Below are 21,221 nucleotides of genomic sequence, written 5' to 3'. Positions count from 1 at the left end.
CTGCTCAAGCTCAGCGGCCTTTCCCTGGGCCTTTATTATATTTATTATGTAGAGGACTTTCGTTCCTCTAAGGCAGACTAGATTGTTACAAAGGTACTCTGTAGCTGGGTCACAATTATTCCTCAACTTTCCTAACGGTGATCGATAACAGTAATTTTAACAGAAACTTTATAGGGTCCAACGTATGGCATTACGAGAGATTTGAACACATTTTACACAGTTGTTAGACTGTGTTAGATCATATTTTCTGAAGTGTGTTCTGTGGATAGTAATAGATGATACTGAACAAGAATTCATGCATTTAGGGAAGTTCTGGGTGAAACAAAGTAATGCAGGAGTTCTCAGAGCCTCTGATATGATATCCACATACACTGTAACACTCCAAAAGCAAGTATACTTAAATACTTTATCTGTGGGACCTTTTTTTTATTTCCTCAGAGCATCTCACGGCACAGCTTTGGGAAGCACAGTCTGATACTGTTCTTTATATCCTAAGGAAAATTTGTCCCAAAGGGATTCAGATCACATTTGTACGAGAAACAAAATTTTCAAGTGTTTTAAGAAAAATGATTTAAATGTGTCTGTATGAATTGCATATAAGAAATCAATTCAACCAGCTTAAACAGAAAGAGAGTGTTCTGGGGCTGACATAACCAGGAAGCTGGGGCAGAGTCAGATCCGGATTCTCTAGCTCTCTTTCCATCCTCTGCTCTACTCCCTGCTCTCCTTCCCTTCCCTCCAAGGAGGATCTTGACATCCTGGGTTTCTAATCCAGGTGGCATCCAAACAGCAGCTCTCAGGGAAGAATCTGCATGTCCTTGGCCCGTGCCCATGTTTGAGCCAGTGACTGTGGTCGGAGGACTCTAAGTGGCCCACTGGATCACTTGTCCACACCTGGGTGAGGGGGTGGTGCCTCAGAGTGGACAGCACCAAGCACTGCCCAGGACTGTGTGGAGTTGGGGGTGGTGGGGGGGCTGTCCCCAGGAACAGAACTGGGCACGTAGCCTGTGTCCTCGGCGGGGCTGAACTACCTTCCCCATTAAAAGCGTTCAGTCCCTCAGGCACAGTTGCAAAGGTCAGGGTGGCAGGGGGTTGGGAGGGCATCATGTACAAGGCCAGCAGCATCGCTGAGGGCCTCAACAGCCATTTTTAATCAGTGCTGCCCCACCCCATCCCCCACCCCCATGTGCCTCAGGGGCTCCAAGCACAGGCCCAGCTTGCTCACAGGTGCCTTTGGACTCCAGCTTCAGGACCACATGAAAAATTGACAAAATCCAGAACCCCTTCACCCATTTGTTCCTAGAGAGGTCAGCAAATCTAGCAGAAAACAGGTCACTGGTTGTTCTCAACTATGAACTGATTCATGAGGCTGTGCACCTTGCTGAAATGTTCTTTAGAGTCGTCTTTGACTTGCATAGAATGGTCCCTTCCCGCTACCATCCCCAGGCATACCACTGGCACTTGGTGTGGGGAGACTGGGTGCAGGGGACAGAATCAGGTTTTGACACTTACAGTATTTCCATATAGATTTCTCTACCCCTGAAAGGCATGTGCTCTGGGGATGTCAAACATGAAAGTCCAGATGTAACCTTGGCACGGAGCCTGCGTCCCAGGCCGTAGCCTCGGGCACCGAGAGACCTGGGATTGAAGGCTAAGACAAAAAGCCCTTTAGAAAATCTCGCCTAGGTAGAGATCAAGCCCAAATGAAAACCAGAGACTACTTCATGCAAAAGCTAAAAGCCAAGGGGCGAGCCCACAGCCGTCCAGGCTGGCTTCCAGCCGCTCCTGGGCAGCGTGGAGCTCAGCCGGCAGGGAGCCAGGCGGTCTCTCCGCACCATCTCTTAACTGCCCTCCACCCAGCTACTCGCCAGCTCCCAACCTACTCCTACGTTCAGGGAGATGGAGTCTGGCCTTTGTTTTGCCCAGAAAGAGCCAGTTTAGGCAGAGATGGGAGAGAGGCTGTTTCTCTGATTAATGATCTTTAGTAAGGACCAAAATAAGACCCCCTGCTTTGAGTGGGTGCTCACTTGCACTTTCTCTTTCACGGCTGTCCAAGGTTTCACGAGGTTCCCTTTACGTGATTTCTTTTCCATCTATGAAAGCCTCTGATGGAGTGCAAGGCCTTGGTCCTCGTGGGTTTTGACATGGTGTCTCCTGTGGAGCGTGAATGGCCGGCACAGGTCCCTCCCTGTCCAGTAGACACAAGCTTCTGGATGCAGCCATCTAACGTCTCTTCTTTCTTGGATCCCCTGCAGGAGCTACAGCGATGGCTGCTTCCTGGATTCTCCCCTCTATCCAGAGCTAGCCGACGTCCAGTGGTACAGGCAGGAGAAAGCCAAGCCCGGGACCCTCGTATGAGCCACCCGGCCCTGGCCCGCCGCCTCTGCGCCATCCGGGGATCGCCTCACTGCCTCTCATTTGCCTTACCCAGACGCACTGTCACCCTGCACCAGCTTCGGCCCTCAGCACTTTCCTTCTCCTGTCTCCGCATCCCCTCATCCTCAAACACCTGACTGAGGAGACATACTGGAAGGTTCCGGTCCCACTGTGTGTACCCTGGTTCTCTCACCCACGGAGAGCCAGACGCCCGTCCTCAATGGCACCTCGGTGGCTTCCCCCTGCCATGTCGGTCTCCAGGCCAGGGACCTTCGGGGGGGCTGGCTGTCACAAGACTCCTGCAGAAAGTGACACTGGTAGAGAACAGGAAGGGGGAATGAATTAGTACAGGGTGATGCAGAAAGATGACAAAGCGGTGCCCAGCCTGCCTCCTCGAGGCCAATAAAGCACTTCACGAGAAGCATGCCTCCTGAGGGACATTCAGCTTTCCCCCAAGACGCTCCTTAAGGAAACAACTTGGGGAGAGCAGGTGTGGTGGGGGGAAGGGATGAAAAAGGAAGCCTCACACTTCAGAGACGCATTGGAGGATCACAATCAGTTCTATGCTGCCAAAGATTAAAAAATTAATAAGTCAAAACACACAGACACGCACAGACACACACACACCAAGAGGGGCCAAGAGGAAGGCGTTCTTTCTGCCATGACGTCTTTTACATTTTTAGACTGCCACCACATACCGCAAGTGAGAGTTTGTATATTGTCCCCTCTGTCTTCATCCCTCTCTGTTAGCGTCCCAGTTCTCTCAGTCCAGAGCCTGAAGAATTAACCAGACATGAGGGGAATGGTGAGGCCACCTTGGGTAGCTTTGCTGCCTCACGCTCCCTGTACATCCGGGCCCAAAGGAACACAGATTTGTGGGGACAAGCAGAGCGATTAGCCCTGGTCTGTACTGGGTGCTTGAGCCCAAGCCCAAGACACGTGGCTCCTCTCCTTTGGGAACATGTCGTCAGCTTAAGGTGATGGTTGCCAAAAGTGGTTCTCCGTCATTAAAACATCCAGTAAAAGTGTATCTTTTTTTTTTTTTTTTTGCACAAGGTGTTTCGTTTTATTTTGTGTGGGAAACCAAGGGAAAAGCACATTCGCTCTCCATTCAAGTGTTTCACTTTTGTGGCTCATTGTATGTTTGAGCACTTGTGTGACAGAGAGCTCAGATCTGATGTCTCTCGGCACCCAGATACCAGTGTGTCACTTCCTCAAAGAACCCAACTATGCTCTTCAGTTGTAAGAGGCTCCTCGTGTGTCTACTAGCTAGCAAGCAGAGCAGGGCTGAAAAAGAAAGCAATTCCCTACAACACTGTCAGTTCCCTCGATGCACCACATTTATCTGCAGACGCCAAAAGAGGAAGAAGGAGAAAAAGGTGTGTGGGCGCTGCATGTTCACATGTGTTGGAGCTGCTTCATACGTGACTGGAAAGCCGTCGGTCTTCATCCAAGGCCTCAACAATGCTTTTCTAATCACTAACAAGCGCACAGTCTGAGTCGGGTTATTCAAGACGCACACTGTCGTCACGGAGGTGCTGTGCTGTGCTTATTGGCACGGGTTGGGGTGGGGAGACTTCACTTGTCATGACTTCCTGTTGGAAAGGCATCCAACAGCCAGGGGCAGGAGCGGTGTGGGGTGATTTTGTGGGAAAGCTGAACCCAAGTTAGCTTTAGCATGAAGAAAATCTTTGTTTTTATCTATGTGTGATCCAAGAATAACACTAGACTACCAGACAGAAAGCTCAGAACGGATACTCCGAGTATATCAGTGGTCACTGTGCTCCAATGCTGCTGCTTGGAAAGTCTGGTGGGATCTGGCTGGAGTGCTCCACCAGGGCTATCATCCAGCCAGTCCCCTGGGAGCAGCGGGGCCTGGGTCCCCAGCTCTGTGCATGGCCTGGTTGGTGACACCAGTTTGCAGAAGGCATTCATATTCAGAGAACACTTTAGGGGTAAACCCTGCAGGAGAAATAACAAGCTGGTTATAATATGACTAAATGATCTGGGGGGGTTGGTGGGAGGGGATCTTTTTGTTGCTGTTATGTTGCTGGTTAGTGCTACAAACAGCAGGGGTGTATTTTTTGTTCCCCCTTCCCTTTTCTGAAGCATTATCCATTGGACCATATTGTTTTTTTGTTTTTTTTTTTTTGTTTTTCTCTCCCAAAAGAAGATGCATGAATAATCAGACTGAGCCATGTGCAACATAAAAGAAGGCGTCAAGGCTACGTTCAGGTACAGTCATTTGAGATTACACTGAGTCACAAGAAAAGACGAAGAAAAGTCTTTCCAGAAACTCGTGTTATGTTTTGGATTCGGGGGCAGAGGGGAACAGAGTGGGAGTGGGATTTACAATTCAGGCAGATGTCATGGTGGCCTGGCAGTAAAACAGGTTTTACTGTTGAGCTGCATTCAGTGGATACAAAATGTACATAGTGTTAGTCCTTGGAGACTGACGTTTAATTATCGGTGTGGAGGGAAACGATATAGGAATTGTACACAAGCACTTGCAAACCTTTGTAGGTCCCTTCTTTCAAAAAAAATAGGATGAAATATGAAATCCCTGGTCTGATATAAAGCCCCTGTTGGATTCTTTGGATATGTGTAAGAAATTTCCTCTTTAGCCAGAAGGCTGGGATCAACACATACATCAGACTCTGTTGTGGACAGGGTTTTTTTGTTTGTTTGTTTGTTTTAAATTTTATTATATGCAGGTGAGTGTTGAAACTGTTAAAATTCCAATTTGTTTTCATTCAGTATTAGTTTAGTTCCAAATCTAGCAAATCCCAGGCAGGTGCTATCAGATGACCAGTTACTGCTTAGTTAACTAGGTGTAAAGTTTTACATATCCATTAATGGCGATAGCTTATTGCAGGTTGTGTAAAATGGACTCTAGTTTAATAACGGAGAAAAGGTTAGGTCGCTCCTGAACTGGCTGTCGAGCATGTAAAAAGATTTGACTGGATTCTGTTCAACTGTAATCAATGGAAAAGATGTACGTTGTAGAAAAAAGTTGCAGAACTAAAAAGAAATCTGCTTTTAATTTATTCTTTTTGTATTAAGAATTTGTATAGTACCTTTACATTTTGCAAAACAGTGTTGTCAACACTTATTAAAGCATTTTCCAAATGAAAAGATCCCATTGCCTCTTGGAGATTTTGTGTGTTGGCTGTGACAGATGCTTCAGCAGGTTTACAGAACTCCCTCCAGAAATGTGGAATTCTGGCGCCATGCTAGGCTCAATTTTTAAATGATCTGTGGATGGGATCGGCTCACTGGCTTGCTAGATGACAGAGGAAAGCTCTGTTTGTTTAGGAGACTAATTCCCTCTTACTCTAGTTTCATTTTGTTAATTACACAAAGATAATATATTCTAAACTATGTGTGTCTCTCCAGAGTGGGCTGACCCCAGAGAGGGCTGCAAACAATGGGAACAGTCCCTGGAAGCATGGACCATGTTTGGAAACAAGCCCACATTTATACTTCCTGAGCCCCCAAAACTGCCCATGGGAAAGCCTAAGGTCTCCCTTCCTTGGGGAGGCAACCAAGACTCCAGCATCTCATGATAATCTTCACTGATTTTTAAAAAGATATTAAACCAGGGAACTTCTTTAAGTCTTTTGCATGTAGATAAGTCACAGCTGAGGAAATAAATCTACTAACTCCTCTTTAAGATCGAACTATCCCATGAAAGCAAGTGGCCCATAGTTTCCATTCCTTTCCCACCCTCCTACCTGCACCATGCACACACTGGCACAGAGACACATACCTTTACCCACAGGTCCATGCACAGGCATGAAATTTTTACATGCACACACACACACTTCCTTACATGGTGTCATCAAATCAATGACAAACAATTATTACTTTGGTTGTGAGAGAACACAATGCAAACACCCCCATCCCAGCAGAAGGCATTACAAGTAGCCAGCCTTTTCCTTTCTCCCAGAAGATCAGTTCAAAGAAACTCATACCCAAAACTGTCTCTAAAACAGGGGGTACCGTAGGAGCCCCACTGATGAGGGCTAGCCAGCAGGCAGTGGCCTCCGTCAGGCACTTCACTGAATGTTCTGGGCTGGGGCCAGGCCTTCAAAAGCTTGCACTCTCACGGATCAGACAAGCAGGTACAATGCCCCAGTACAAGAGGAAATGTGGTAACCGACATTCAAGAGCTAGGAGGAGATTTTAAAGATTCCCAAGGATAAGAGATCAACAAGTGTGGACAGGGGTTCTCCCACTGGCACCTCCCTGGATCAGGGAGTTGACTGATCTGAGAGATGGCAAAGGCCAAAGCCACCTGCCTGCGGTGGTGTAATCTCAATGCCTTGTACAAAGCAGTGTCCCGGCCCTGGACTGCAATTCAGAAGCATAACAGAGTGGAGACTGATAGGGCCCATAGGTTTACAATTTTACCATGATTTTTATCAGAAAGAACCCCATTTTTCCCTTCATAAATGTGTATCCCCACAAGCTAGTAGGCTCCTAACTCATTTAATGTTTTTCATTCAGTCATCCATTCTCTCCAAAGCCCACTCTAATCATGCTTTCATCCCCTCTACTCTAGCAAGACCCCACTTGTCAAGGTCAATGATGACTCCCCACAATGCCAAATCCAATGGATAATGCTCTGCTCTCCCTACATATGACTTCCCAGCACCAGACAGAGCCGATCCATCGTGCCTCATTCAAACATTTGCTTCCCTTAGAGTCCAGGGTCCCACCTTCTCCTGGCTTCCTCTTCCTGCAGAAATTTTTCTCACTCTTTTTTTCACCCTTCTTTTCACTCTCCTTAATGGTTTTTCTTCATCTCCCGACCTCCTACTATTGGTCTATCCCACAGAAGATCTCCAGTCTCCTCATAAATGCCCCCTTTATGCTGATGACACCTTAACTTATCCCTACATCCTGCACCTCCTCTTTAACACTCGTCCATCCTACTGCCTACTCAAGAGCTCTGCAGGAATGTCCAACAAGCAAACATGACCAAAACTGGACTCCTGATCTTCCCCTCCAAGCCTGCTCCATTCCTGGCCTTTCCCAATTCAGTTCCTGGCAACGACCACCTCCCTGGACCCCTTCCTTTCCCTCTCTCACACGTAACATCTGCAGCAAACAAGAGATGCAAATTCCCTGCTCTAATGGAATTTACATTACATGGAGGGTGGAGGGAAAGAGAAAATGGATGTCAGTAAATTATATATTAGAAGGTGGTAAGAAAGCAAGGAAGGTGGAATATTTAGCCGATCACAGGAGGAAGAACAACTCTCCTCCACGTCAGGTAGGAAAAGGTGAGCGGGTCAGTCTGGCCGTAGGAATACACCTCAAGGTTGCCTGCAGATTCAGTGCGATGTGAGAAAAGGTAGGGAGCCGGATAGGGGTCTTGAGCGGGGTCAGGAAGGCTGAGAATGGTTACTGAGAGGAGAGGAAGATGAGAGAGGCCTCCGGTCACTGCTGAGGCCCAGGAGAGCCTGTGACCCCCTCCAGCAGCATTCCCAGGAAATGCTGGGCTTTGTGGCATGGGTGTGGCAGAAGGGTCAGAGGATAGAACAGAGGGTACTGGGAAAGAGTAACTCAATGATGAAAATGGAGAGAAAGTGGGAGAATGGCCAAAGAGAGAAGGGAGCCAGGAAGGTCCTAAGAAAGGTAGGAGAAGGCAGAGTGTGAGTAGACAGAAGGCCAGAAGAGACTGAGAAACAGTGTGGTGGGAATGAAGGAGGGAGAGAGCTGGGGTTGAGCTTCACAACCCGAGTTTCCCAGTCTTACAGTTATCCCCGTGTGGGGTGAATCATGTAGCCAGGAAGAAGCCCTGTGCTGGTGCTACTGGAAAATCAACCTGACTTTGGGATTGCTTGGAAGAGGGCCTGGGTCTCATTCTCTTTTTTCAGGAGCTGAAAATCTGGTGGCCTGCTGTATTAGGAGACAGAGACTACATCAATTATTTAAACACAGATGATTTACTATAACCAGGTTGAAGAGCTGCTAGGGTAAAAAGGGGACACAGACAACTGCAGGAAGCAGCTTCCACTCCTAGAGCTGGGAAACAGAGCTGGGAATTATAAAGCTGAGATGCTTGAGGGAGGGGCCCCAGGGAGCTAGGAGTCAGGCCTAGCTGGAGTGGACACGGTGCCTTAGGAACTTGGCAGGAACTGTGGAGCTGAGAGAAATCTCTGAAGAGGGCAGGCATCGGCTGACTGGTGCTGTGATCTTTGAATGGTAAGATGAAGCTGGTTCTACAAGTGTGGGAAAAGTGCAAAGTGGATCCAACTGTTGCTTCTGGAATTAACCGTCACTGCCAGACTGGAAAACCATTGCCATGTTGCCAGTCAAGAACAGGAAGTGTCTTAGTTTGCCAGAGCTGCTATGACAAATACCACAAACCGGTTGGTTTAAACAACAGAAATGTATTACCTCATGGTTTTGGAGGCTGAAAGTCCAAAATCCAGGTCTCAGCAGGCCATGCTTTCTTCTGGTGTCTGGAGCCTTCTGGCAGTGGCTTGCTGGCAATCTGCCTCTGTCACATGGCAATCTCCTTCTGTCTCCTCTGTGGCTTCTACTACCCCGTGTCCAAATTTCCCTTGCTTATACGGACTTCTGTCATGTTGGATTACAGCCCACCCTGCTTTAGTTTGGCTTCATCTCAACAGGATCTGAATACAGGACTTGGGATTGGGACTTGAATAGTCTTTGTGTGGGATATGACTCAGTCTGCCACAGGAAGCAAACAGGAGGGGGCAGACCCTTTCTTTCTCATGTGCCCACCATTGGTGGACCCTGACAAAGAGAGGCCAGCAAAGCAGCTATGGTTTGTGGAGGCTCATCACAGAGCACAGTACAGAGGTGGATGTAAAGCTGAGAGACAAAAGCTTCACCACCAGCACACCTGCTGGCCAGGAATCTGACTCCCAAATGTCGAAGGATCTGCCTTCTCTGAGTTGTGGCTAGTCAACTCCCTGGAAGTGCCTGGTCAGAGGGAGAACAACCCTAGAATCTAACAAGAAACTTCTAAAATCTGTTATACCATATAGGACAAGCTAATTTTCAATATTTACATTTTTAAAAAATTTATGAAGGACCAAAAAAACGCACATTGTTTTTGGCCCAAGTTCATATGAGTCTCAGAAGGAATCATAGGAATAACAAGTTAAAGCGTATCAAGATACTTTTCCCATGACAAAAACACAATCATGTATTTTCTCAAATATCTTTCACCTCCGTAACAGATATTTAGAAGAAAGTTTATTCCTCTCAAAGTCATATCTCACGCGAATGGAGATTTGGAAATAACACAAGAGAGGATCAAGAGAGAGATGCTTTTGTCCAATCAAATGGGTGACTGAGAAAGTCTGTGACAGGCCAGCAGCTCTCCTTTTGGCCTCTGCTCTGCTAACACCTAGTTGTTCCTGAGCTGCTTTTATACTCAGTTTAACTAGTTTTTCTGCAACTGAGATCACTTTATACCAGTATCACAGAACCAATTCAAGTTAATGAGGTTTTACCTATTTCTATTTTGGGAGGATGTAGCAAGGTCAGATTTTAACCTTAGAGCTCCATGACTCACTTGTCTCAATGATTCTGAAAGCCAAGAAACTTGAGTAATGTATTATCATATCACTAAGGGACTAAGTTCAACAGAATATAATGGGAACCCAACTGTTCTAGTTTGCTAATGCTGCCAGAATGCAAAACACCAGAGACGGACTGGCTTTTATAAAAGGCAATTTATTTGGTTACACAGTTATAGTCTTAAGGCCATAAAGTGTCCAAGCTAACATATCAGCAATGGGGTACCTTCACTGGACGATAGCCCATGGTGTCTGGAAAACCTCTGTTAGCTGGGAAGGCACGTGGCTGGTGTCTGCTCCAAAGTTCTGGTTTCAAAATGGCTTTCTCACAGGATGTTCCTCTCTAGGCAGCAATTCCTCAAAAATGTCACTCTTAGTTGCACTTGCAGTATTTGTCCTCTCTTAGCTTCTCTGGAGCAAGAGTCTGCTTTCAATGGCCAACTTCAAACTGTCTCTCATCTGCAGCTCCTGTGCTTTCTTCAAAGTGTCTCTCTTGGCTGTAGCTCCTCTTCAAAACATCACTCACAGCTGCACTGAGTTCCCTCTGCCTGTCAGCTCATTTATATGGCTCCACTGATCAAGGCCCACCCTGAATGGCTAGGGCCATGCCTCCATGGAAATATCTCATCAGATTTATCACCTACAGTTGGGTGGGGTGCATTTCCATGCAAATCTAATCACCAAAATGTCTGCCCCACAAGATTGCATCAAAGAATATGGCTTTTTCTGGGGGACATAATACATTCAAACCAGCACACCAACTGCAGGAGTTAAACCAATATTTCTCTGAAAGAACATGTGAAACCCAGAGGCAGGCAGTTCAGGGCTTGTTCAATGACTCCATGATGCCATCTAAGAAATGGCTCTATCTCCTGCTCCACCATTTTTAGCATGAGTCTCTCGCCATCAAGACTGAAGGATGGATGCCAAGCATCTCTGCATCATGATGCCTCTTCAGGAAACAGAGGAAGGGCAGAAGATGCCTGCCAGAAAAGCCTGTCTCTCTCTTAGAAAGGAAGAGCTTTCCCAGCAAACTCACCCAACAGATTTCTGTCCCTATCTCACTGGCAGAACCACATCATAACCATAACAACAAAGAAGTCATTTTAGCTGCACTGTGCAAACTGCAGCTCTCAAAAAATCAGGGTTCTGTTAGTAAAGATTAGGAAAAGGCAAACAGAATAAGCAAGCTAACAGTCTGTACCATATACACATGGGACACAGAATTATACACCCAAAGAAGAGAAAAAAGAACCAAGTCCTAAACAACATCATAATCTAATAAAACTAAAGTCAAACAAAAGCTGCAGAAATTCACTTACGATTTCCTCTTCTCTCAAACCCTATATTCTTACTTACAACTGACATGATTTTTATAAAATCTATCTGGCAGAGATAGCTGACAAAAAGGCCTTTGTCAATATCTGAGCTAATCATACAATTATTTCCTCTCTGCAAAAAAAGTACTCTAAGACAAAGGCAAGTCAAGAGTGGGAGAGACAATTTGCAATACATATACTAACAAAGAATATATTAAGAACTATAAATCAGTAAGAAAAAGGTGGACAATTCAATAGAAACTTGAACCAATACAAAAGATTTGAAAAGGAATTTTGCATTAAACATATGAAAAAGGTATTCAACTTTATTAGTCATCAGGGAAATGCAAGGAAGTCACAATGTGTTACCTCTATTCACCCACCAGAAGAGCAAAAATGAAAACAACAAAGGATATATATCAAGCATTGCCAGAATGTGGAGTAACTGGGATTCTTTAAGTCTGTCTGTGGGAGAGCAGACTGGAACAAGCACTCTGGAAAACTATTTGACAATATCTGCTATTTGAAAACCATGTGACAGCATCTGCTATTGCTGAGTAAACACATCGCCTATGGACTTGCCACACCTTGATATATATCCTGCAGAAATGTATATTCACCAAATAGCACATATAAACTATTCATTAAAAAGTGGAAATTCAAACACCCATCAACAGAACAGATAAATTGTGATATACATCAATGAGAATGCAGAAACCACCATGCCACATAAGGATGATTATCATAAACCATACGCTGAACGAAAGAAAGTCAAGCATAAAAGAGTCAAAAATACTGTTTGATTCCATTTACAAACTATTTTAAAACAAACAAAAATAACCTATGTGGAGAGTCAGTGTTAAGGGGGTTGGGGTTTCCTTTGGAGGTGATGAAAATGTTCTAAACGTTGTGATAACAATTGCACAATTCCATGAATACACTAAAACACCGTACACTTTAAGTGGGTGAAGTCTGTTGTGTGTAAATACCTCAGTAAGATGTTTAATGTGACTAGAAGGAGGCAAGAAGGGTTCCTGGGGTGATAACCTCTTTCCCGATTGGGGTGCTGGTTACTTTGGGAGATGTTCACATCAAGAAAAAATTATTGTGATGCAGTGTTGCTGTGATTTGTGCATATATGCTATATAGACTTCCATTAAAATTTCACATTAAAAGAAATGTAATCTAGCTCTACCTGAGTCTTGGGAAATACTGTTCCAAAGGGCTGAACAAGCCATTTTCCCTCCACTGACACTGAATATACTGGACTCCTTGAATCCATCCTTGCCTCGACCCTACTTCATGCTTTAGCTGCCCCTCCAGTTTATTTTATATCATCTTGTTTAATCTTACTGTACACAATCATCCTCAGCCAGGCTAAGGCAGTCACACATCCACACTGCCAATCTTCTTAGATGGTTTATTTTGCTGCTTGGCCTGGTTATCCTTCTTTCCCTCTATGGACAAGTCTCATTTTAAGCAGAATTATTGCTTCAGAAGTACTTATCTTCGAAGTACTCCAGGTTTTACGATCTGCTAAATTTCACACTAACCTTGAGAGCGAAGTGCTGTATCTTGCATTAAAAAAATAAAAAAGAGAACAAGTCTTTCTGCCCTGAATTCATCGAACAAATCGTTTCCTCCTTCCTCAACTCTCATAATTCCTTTCACCCAGTGGTTTTCAAAGTGCTCATCACAAAGTATTAATGGGTTGCAAAACCAACCCACTAAAGAATCACAACCAGCTTGATTTTTCATGAAATAGGACAGAATAGAATTATCAGTATGTTCTATAAATTTGTTTCCATCACACATGTATTATACGTATGTAACATTGGGCATATTTATGATTGTTTACTGTGGGTTGTGGCCTGAAAGTTTCCAAAGCCATGGCCTTGCCTCTGTATCTAGGAGAGGGCAGGAACTGTCAGCCAGTCTCAGACCACACACTAATGGTTTACAGCCATTTGACAGCAGAGGCATTTGATTTGGGCAAGCTGTGCAACTGCCAACTGTGTTAATGACTGGCCTGTACCAGGGGAAGCTCAGAGAAGGAATCTGAGATTTCCGGGAGTATTCCCAAAGAGGCTCCAAACTTCTTAGCTGCCCTCTGTGGTTATAAGTATGAGTTAAGCTTGAATTCTGTGAGAAAAAGTTGAGAAGGCTGGCAATTATTTCAAAACTGGGGCTCAAGCCCAGGGTGAGGAGACTAAACAAGAGGAAGTAGCCCAGCAAAATTGGGCAACTCTTCTAGGCAACAAAAGGACCGGCTTAAGCGAGTTGTATAAAGTACCACGGAGTTTACGATGGGGAAAAAATAAATAACCAACAGTTTAATAATGAACTGTTTTAGTGAATGTAAAAAGTTTGTTTAATAAACATGGTTCCAAAATCGTGAAGGGGGTCAGCTCACTCACACAGCAGCTGCAGCTGCTAACCACACTGCACTCCCTGTTACCCCCACACCACCAGAACTTATTTTTAAATTTCAAGAGATTTTACAGTTACCATTAACCTTTCAAGTACCAGGCATGTGGTTATAATTCAGCAAATCTAACTGCAGAGTCTGGGATGAAACACAGTTGCCATAACATTTTTCCCAACAGCGACCCTCTAGGAGCAGAGCTGGCTCTCAGCTCTGGACAGCTGGAAACTCTTAAATAAATACGCTGTGAGAAAGTACTTGCCAGTGCAAGACTCCAATATGATACCATACCATAAATTTCTACAGGATAAAGTGATTCTTTCAGGGGTTTCTTGGGAGTACCTCAGGGGGAAGGGTGGGTGAGGCAGGAGGCAGGGTTCACCAGGTCATTCATCAGGTCATGCTCATCAGGAAATCCAGAAAAAGGAAACAGCCTCATCCGACTCTCACGCTCCCCTTTTCATTGGGGTGGCCCCATTCATTCTACCACCCTTCTAGGTGAAGCAGCATCAGAGAGTATAAGGTGGCTGAAAAGGAGCCAGTGATATGAATCCCCAGATTCAAATCTACCACAGACCCTGAAACACTCTTTCAGTCTTCCCCAAGCTGTTTACTTTCTGAATAAATTATCACTTTCAAGTAAAAGGAGTTGTATTTCTAAATTATTTACTGGGATCAAGCCCCAGGGCAATCTGAAGTGCTGGAGTAGGCCAGGAAGTCTCCGGAAGGAAGAGCTTACAATCATATTTCCTATTCCCCCAAATCCTTGCTGAAAGCACATCGCCCACAGCACTGGTCCCTGGGGACCCCCCCCCTGCTTCCGACAAGACCTAGAGTGTTCTCTGTCTCTACCAACGTACCAATTATCTTTGGCCTCAGCTTGATTTTCCTAATTTCCCCCAAAGTCTGAAATCACAACCATGACTTCTAGATTGCCGCAGCTCTGTGCTGCAATGCTGAAAAGACTGCTCAGCATTTGCACCTGGCAAGGACGCTCCTAGGAAATGCAGTGTTGACTACTGAGGGAAAACCGGTGCGTTATAAATTCAAATCCAGAAAGACACAACTCTTTGGGGTAAGAGTCTGGGAGAGGTGGGAAGACAGGTAGGAATAGTTATTTCTGGGTTGTGATTAATTTTAAAAGAAATGCCTTGTTTTAGATATAGCCAAAAACAAAAATACACAGTATCTGTTGACTTAAAATGTTCATGTTTCGGAGAAGGTAAAAGGTCATTTTTCCATATATCCTCATATTTCCAGTCATCAGAGATCTTTAATTTCAGGGAAATGGAAATGTCTCCTAGGGAACCACACCTTTGAGTCTGCCCCCCTCGACCTAAGCCGGAAATGGGTGACATTCACAGCACTGTAGAATACGTCACGACTTCCTTTTCAAACCATCTATCCACAATGCTCAGCTTTAGGAGGTACTGTCATGTGAGTTTCATCTTTACATGAAATCTGGCCTAACAGCAAAAGGGAAGACAGTATGAAACTGACTGACCACCCTTTCATGGCCTGACTTTGAATGAAGAACAAGTAACATGAAGAGTATTCATTCAACATTATAAACAAACCCTCTGCAATAAGACATGAGGAAAGTCGAAACTGTTGTTGTATTTTATGAAAGTCTGTCTCCCATTTGTGCTAGCAAGCTCCCCTAAATTCTAATTAATTCAATCATAAGAAAAACATTCCAAAGTGGGGGCATGGACCCCTGATTCAATTGCAGACAGTGGGCCTCAGCCGCTACCACATACACATCCAGCAGAAATTACGAGATATGCACTGCCAGGGACCCAAAGTAGCCTAAACTGGCTTTCACCCACCCACTCTGCTGCCTTAGCTCCCACTACATTCTCTGCCCTTCTGTACTCAGAACTGTGGAGACAGCCCTAGAGCCGGGCCAGAGAAATGCCTCATGAATAATTCCTAGTGTTACTGCTGATGCTACGTTGTTCTTATTATCATCCAGTGAGCACACACTGCCCCTAACCACAGGATTATCAAAGGTCCTGTGACTCCCCTCTAACAACAAAAACAGCTACAAAGACAGTGAGATGAAACAACAACTTAAATTGGCTGAACACTTACTGCTTGCCAGGCAGCATGCTAAGCGTTTTATTTTACTTAAACACAGTAACTCCAGGAGGTACGTACTATTGTTACTATCTGCTGACTTAGCCATAATGAACCAGGGTCAGAAGGGTGAAGCACCTTGCAGTCAGGTCAGCAGGTACCACGCCGGGGACTCTGGCTCCCGAGACACACGCTCCACCTGCATCACTCTAGTTTGTCCTCCTAACATGTAAGACACAGGCTCCTCATGGTACCCAGGGCAGGACACTGTGCCAGATCTGCAAGGCCTCACTGCAGAAAACTAGAAGGGATATACTGTCAAGAGCCGTGACGTCCACCCTGGCACCTTTCTCTTGGGCCTGACAGAGTGGAGCTGGGAGCAGCAGTTGGCCACATGCCTCGTGAGCACGGAACACTCAGGCACCACTGACATGCCACCAACCTCGGCAAGCTCCACGGTCCACTTCCCACCTGGAACCATGATGCTCTGGGACTACTTTATTTTGAACTTTTGTTAGGATGATGCACCATCTTTGTTTTTCAAACTTCTATTTCCTGAGAGATGACAAATACTAAAATTTATACTTCTTGGAAGATAAGCCAGCCTTGAAACACAAAAATAACACTTGAGTTAATGGTGCTAACATTTACACTCAAATTTCTACTACAAAAGAGCAAAACTCAGCAGCATTAAGGACTATAAACTTTCATTAAATGGTTCCATATGTTCATTGACCATATATAAAAATATTTTCTATAAATATTACATAAAAGACAATGTGAAAATTATCATATTTTACAGAAATAAGTCCAACCTCAAATGTTTCCTTTTAATAACCTAACCACAACTTTCGGGTGTTGGGAAAAAGTTATTTCTAAACCCCCTTCTTTGATTGTGGCCTACACATTTAAATCATGGGGGAAACAGTCTTTAGAACTTCATGTTCTGAAGATTTAAAATGAAAGCAAGACACAAAAATCAGTGTGCAATCAGACGTGATGAGAGCCAGCACAGTTTTTAAAACCAGCCAGGAGCTGAACCAGGTGGCAAGCCGAGCAGGGAAATTCCCCTTCCCTTCCTTCCTCATTCCTGTTGATCCATGCTCCGAGCTGCTTCCAGTCACCTTCACCCCATGGAGAGGTCTCATAGTGCATTGTACTCCACACATTTCGATGGGTCTGTAGGAAAGTGCTTCTGGCAAATAGTCATTAACCTCTTCAGTCCCTAAGAAAAGGAAGAAAAGAAAGGTGGGCTATGATCTGGTTGACCCATTCTTAACTGTTCTCCTCTGGACTCACTCCAGCTTGCCAGTATCCTCACTCAAAGCAGCAGGCCCCAGTGATTCCACTCAGAAGTGCATGTAAGAGAAATGCCAATTCATTTTCACCCAGGACATGTACAAGCATTGTTCTTAACAGCAACAGACAAAAAAAAAAAAAAAATTGGAAATAACCTAAATGTCCTAAGTGTCCACCCCAAAGGAACATACATGTATAAACTTTAGTATGAATGAACTGTATACTATGTGTAACAATTCAGCCTTTCTATAGCAGCCCTAACCACCCAGCCAAAAGCATCCAATAGACCCCTTCAGAACTCTGCAGGATTGCCCAGACCACGTTTGGGATGCAGTATTCAGCTTTGATGATTTTATGAAATGTTTTCATCACATAATATTGGATACATACAAAAGAATACATGTAAGTTATGGAGTAAATAATAAAACAAATAACTAGAACCTTCTGAAGACCATTGAATCTGTGTTTTCTTCTTCCTGTCCCCCGACTTCTCCCCGAGAAGTAACCACTCTTCTGAATTTGTTTGTCATTTGGGTACTGCTTATATGCCATCCTTGGGAGAACTGAGAAAACAGCCATTCAAGTCATTTTCCATGTTCTGTGATCCAGATGAGGAACCCTGGTGAAGAAAGGCTTATATGAATCTTAGAAACAACACTGAATGTAAAAAGCAAGTGGCAAAAGACTACATACAGTACAGACCATTTGAATAAAACTCATAAACAAGTAAAACAGCAATATTATTTAGAAATACATGCAAAACATGGTATAATTATTTGTGAAAAAAGCAAAGAAATGACAAACAAATTCAGAAGAGTGGTTACTTCTGGGGGAGAAGTCGGGGGACAGGAAGAAGAAAACACAGATTCAATGGTCTTCAGAAGGTTCTAGTTATTTGTCTTATTATTTACTCCATAACTTACATGTATTCTTTTGTATGTATCCAATATTATGTGATGAAAACATTTCATAAACTCATCAAAGCTGAATACAGCATCCCAAACGTGGTCTGGGCAATCCTGCAGAGTTCTGAAGGGGTCTATTATATCACCGCAGTTCGGTCCTGTGGCTCCTTTTAGACAACAAGACACACAGCCAACTCCCATGGACCTCTCAAAATTCAAGTGCTTTCTATCCATTCTGCAAACTGGCCAGTTCTTCTCCAGGCTCTATCTCCACAGTCTTTTTCTAACAAATGACCAGAACCATCACTGTTAAAAAGTTCATTAGTCTCTTTTGAGTCATTCTTCAGCCCATGATCTTTTAAAATCCATGTGTGGCATTTAGTTTCTAGATATCCCTGAGCTTTCGTATTCTCCACTGAATAAACATGTCCTCTAAGTCATCATCCAAACTGCAAACATCATTCGCAGAGGTCACAGATGAGGACAGAAACCTTCAACACACCTCTACAGCTCTCTCTGCAGACAATTTTGGGAAGACTTTTTCAACAGCAATAAATCCTGTCAACTATTCTAATCACCAGCCTACAAATTTCCTTGTTTACAAGAAGAAACTTTGACAATTTTGAAATCTATACAACTACAGCAATATTGAATAGTTATGAAAACAGCAACAACAAAGAACAAAAGTACGCAACAATTTTCAGCATAAAATTTTCTCACCTTGATTTCACAAAAATTGAAACTACTGAGTCTTTCCTAATAACAACAATGAAATCCTATCATAGGCCAAAGGCTGACTATGTTCAGACGAAGAAAAATATTGAAGATGAAAGTGAGTCTAACACATCGCCTGGTACTTAGAGAAATTCATTTTCTTTCCTCAAAATGATACAATGAAATATCACTTTCCCCTTAACCAAGAAAGAGTGACATGACCTAGTGGGAAAGCAGAGTATGTGGCTGTAATTATCCAACCCGACAACAGAAGAAAACTCCTGGCAGTCTGGGAAGTAAGCACAACAAAGTGCCGCAAAACGCATGCAGATGCCACAGGTACAGTCAGCATTCAGAACCTGTCCTCTGTAATTACCTTAAATATTCAAACGACTCTTAAACTCAGTGAAACCACCCAAGTCAAAAGTAAACCAACCACAAAAACAAACAAGAAATCCCTGCAAAAGCCGTTTGGTTCCCTAGTAAGCAGACACCACAAATACAGACTTCTGTGAATTTAGCCAGAATCTAACAGATTCAACATCAGAGAAAAATGATTTTCATATATTTTGCTTAAAGTCCTTTGTGTATTCAAAGATCATCCACACTGTATTATTTAAAAATATGGGGGTGCGGAGAAAGGTTATCTTTGAGCTAATTCCAAGGCCAATGGCCTTGTTCTATGTGCTAATCAGGTATTTACTTTAGGATAAAGATCATTCCCTTCTCATGACCCACTTCTCCTGCTGTGAAATTCTAATCATGTGTATGCAGAATTGTGATTTGTAGCCATGGAAATATGCACAGTATCACTAATTGGGCATCGTGAGTTTCCCGAAGGAGTGGCTAAGAAGAGAGGCGACGTCATGAAAGAGAGCACCCTCATGGAATACAAACAGCTTCAGTCAGCAGCAAAGCAGGGCAGGAATCACCACCAGCAAATGAAAGACAAGCTGATGTTAAGACTGCTGGAGGTAATTTTCCTTATGTTAGAAGATCTGGAACCCTAGGTGATTGCTCCTTATAGAAGACATTTGTGGTGCTGACTGAACTCCACTGAGCATGATTTAACTGATTTAAAAATATAGAAAATATATACTGGCATCCTGCCCAAAATCTTAGCTCCCAAAAAGCTGTGAAACACCAACAGTTTGAGTCATAAATAGTTATCAAAAATATTACAATAAATTTTTGCAATAAGGATTCAGAGTATATAGCACAATTTTTAAAGGGGCATAATCTAAGGATAGCATATGGTTATTTTCCAAATAGAAACAAATCTTTTCAATTGGATCCCTCAGGATTTTGGTTTTAAGTTGCTATTAGAGGTTTAAACCACTAAGACAATGAATGAGCTGCTTAGTTTAGCTTCCTGCAAATAGCTGAAAAACTGGTTGCATTTTTTATTTGATTCTTACTTTTACAAAAGCAATACATTTATTTAAAAATCTTTATTCAGCACTTACTATGCACCAAGCATTGTTCTAGCCTTTGGGGATACACCATAAACAAAAGAACCCCCCCCCCCCATGATGTTATAGCCTAATAAAGGAAGACTGACAGGAAAAAAACATGTAGAAAAAGGCAAGAGAGAAAACAAATCTGTAAAATGTGTACGATATTAGCTGATGATCAATGCTATGGGGAAAAATCAAGCAGGGAGGGGTGGGGGGGGACTGGAGGGCGCTGGCTCTTACTGAGTGAAAGAGGGGCCAGCGCAGGGCTCTGAGTAAGAGTAACACCCCTCATTTGTGTTCTCAACAATCCCAATGGGTGCTGTGCTGGTAGTGGACCAAGCGGGGACAGGACAGAAGCTCAGGGACCAGAGGAGACCCAGCAGTGACCACCCCCGCCCCATAGTGACCCAGAGGCCAGAGAGGAGATGGAGACAAGACACCAGAGTCCAGATAGGCTCAGCTGACAGACTGGAAGCAGGCTGTGACCAAAAGAAGGGAGTCAAGGGTAATTCTGTGTTCTGTGTGTACACTGCTGAAAAAAGAAACGCACATAGTTCTCTTACATCAAATTAAGACCAGTCCTCTGCCTCACCCTTGCCAATCCCTAATTCCAGCAACCCCAAAGCAACCACGTTCAAATCTTTAAAGTGTTTCTTCCAGGACTTACTGCCATGTTTCTAAACACTATACTGATGGTGCTTGACTTGTTTCAGAATGCTGAGGATTTAGTTGTCTTACCCCATGTCCAACAGCCCCCACATACACACACACACATAAATGCACTTTCCCTCCCCGATCTTCCCCCAAATTGCAATTTTGAGTGTTATCAATATTCAGGATTTACCTCATAATGGCTGCACAATTACTTTTCAAAGCAGAGCCGAGCCACGAAGTACGTTATGATTACATCTCTTTTCATGGACATTTTTTTCCCATTGTTTGTTTTTTGTTTTGTTTTTGCTTTTATACATAACTATCACTAAATTATTCTTCAACAGTGAGACTCCCTTCAGTATGACCAAGCACATCAGGTAACACCTCTGTTCTGTTTTCTGTCCCGAAAGCCTCTGTCCATCTGCTCCGAT

At 43.9% G+C, this 21,221-nt stretch overlaps 2 protein-coding genes across 12 annotated transcripts in view; one reads left to right on the top strand and one right to left on the bottom strand.

Moving 5' to 3' along the window:
* Window positions 1–5,513, top strand: part of FRMD4A (FERM domain containing 4A) — a 449,454-nt gene extending 443,941 nt beyond the window's left edge. For all 8 annotated transcript variants that reach the window (XM_037847310.1, XM_037847308.1, XM_037847307.1 and 5 more), the window contains one exon: window positions 2,256–5,513. In XM_037847310.1, the coding sequence (XP_037703238.1) occupies window positions 2,256–2,358 (103 nt within the window). In that variant the 3' untranslated portion in view covers window positions 2,359–5,513. The remainder of the gene's footprint in view (window positions 1–2,255) is intronic.
* A 6,054-nt stretch (window positions 5,514–11,567) lies between these two features.
* PRPF18 (pre-mRNA processing factor 18) overlaps window positions 11,568–21,221 on the bottom strand; it is a 113,329-nt gene continuing 103,675 nt past the window's right edge. For 3 of the 4 annotated variants that reach the window (XM_037845144.1, XM_037845146.1, XM_037845147.1), the window contains one exon: window positions 11,568–16,986. In XM_037845144.1, coding sequence (XP_037701072.1) covers window positions 16,906–16,986 — 81 coding nt within the window. In that variant the 3' untranslated portion in view covers window positions 11,568–16,905. Of the gene's footprint in view, window positions 17,680–21,221 lie in introns of all 4 variants that reach the window. The other variant, XM_037845145.1, reaches the window with a different exon arrangement.

This window comes from Choloepus didactylus, chromosome 8 (assembly GCF_015220235.1).
Source record: "Choloepus didactylus isolate mChoDid1 chromosome 8, mChoDid1.pri, whole genome shotgun sequence".
Lineage (NCBI taxonomy): Eukaryota > Metazoa > Chordata > Mammalia > Pilosa > Megalonychidae > Choloepus > Choloepus didactylus.
The sequence above is the reverse complement of the archived record's forward strand: the minus strand, read 5'-3'. Positions and strand labels throughout refer to the sequence as shown.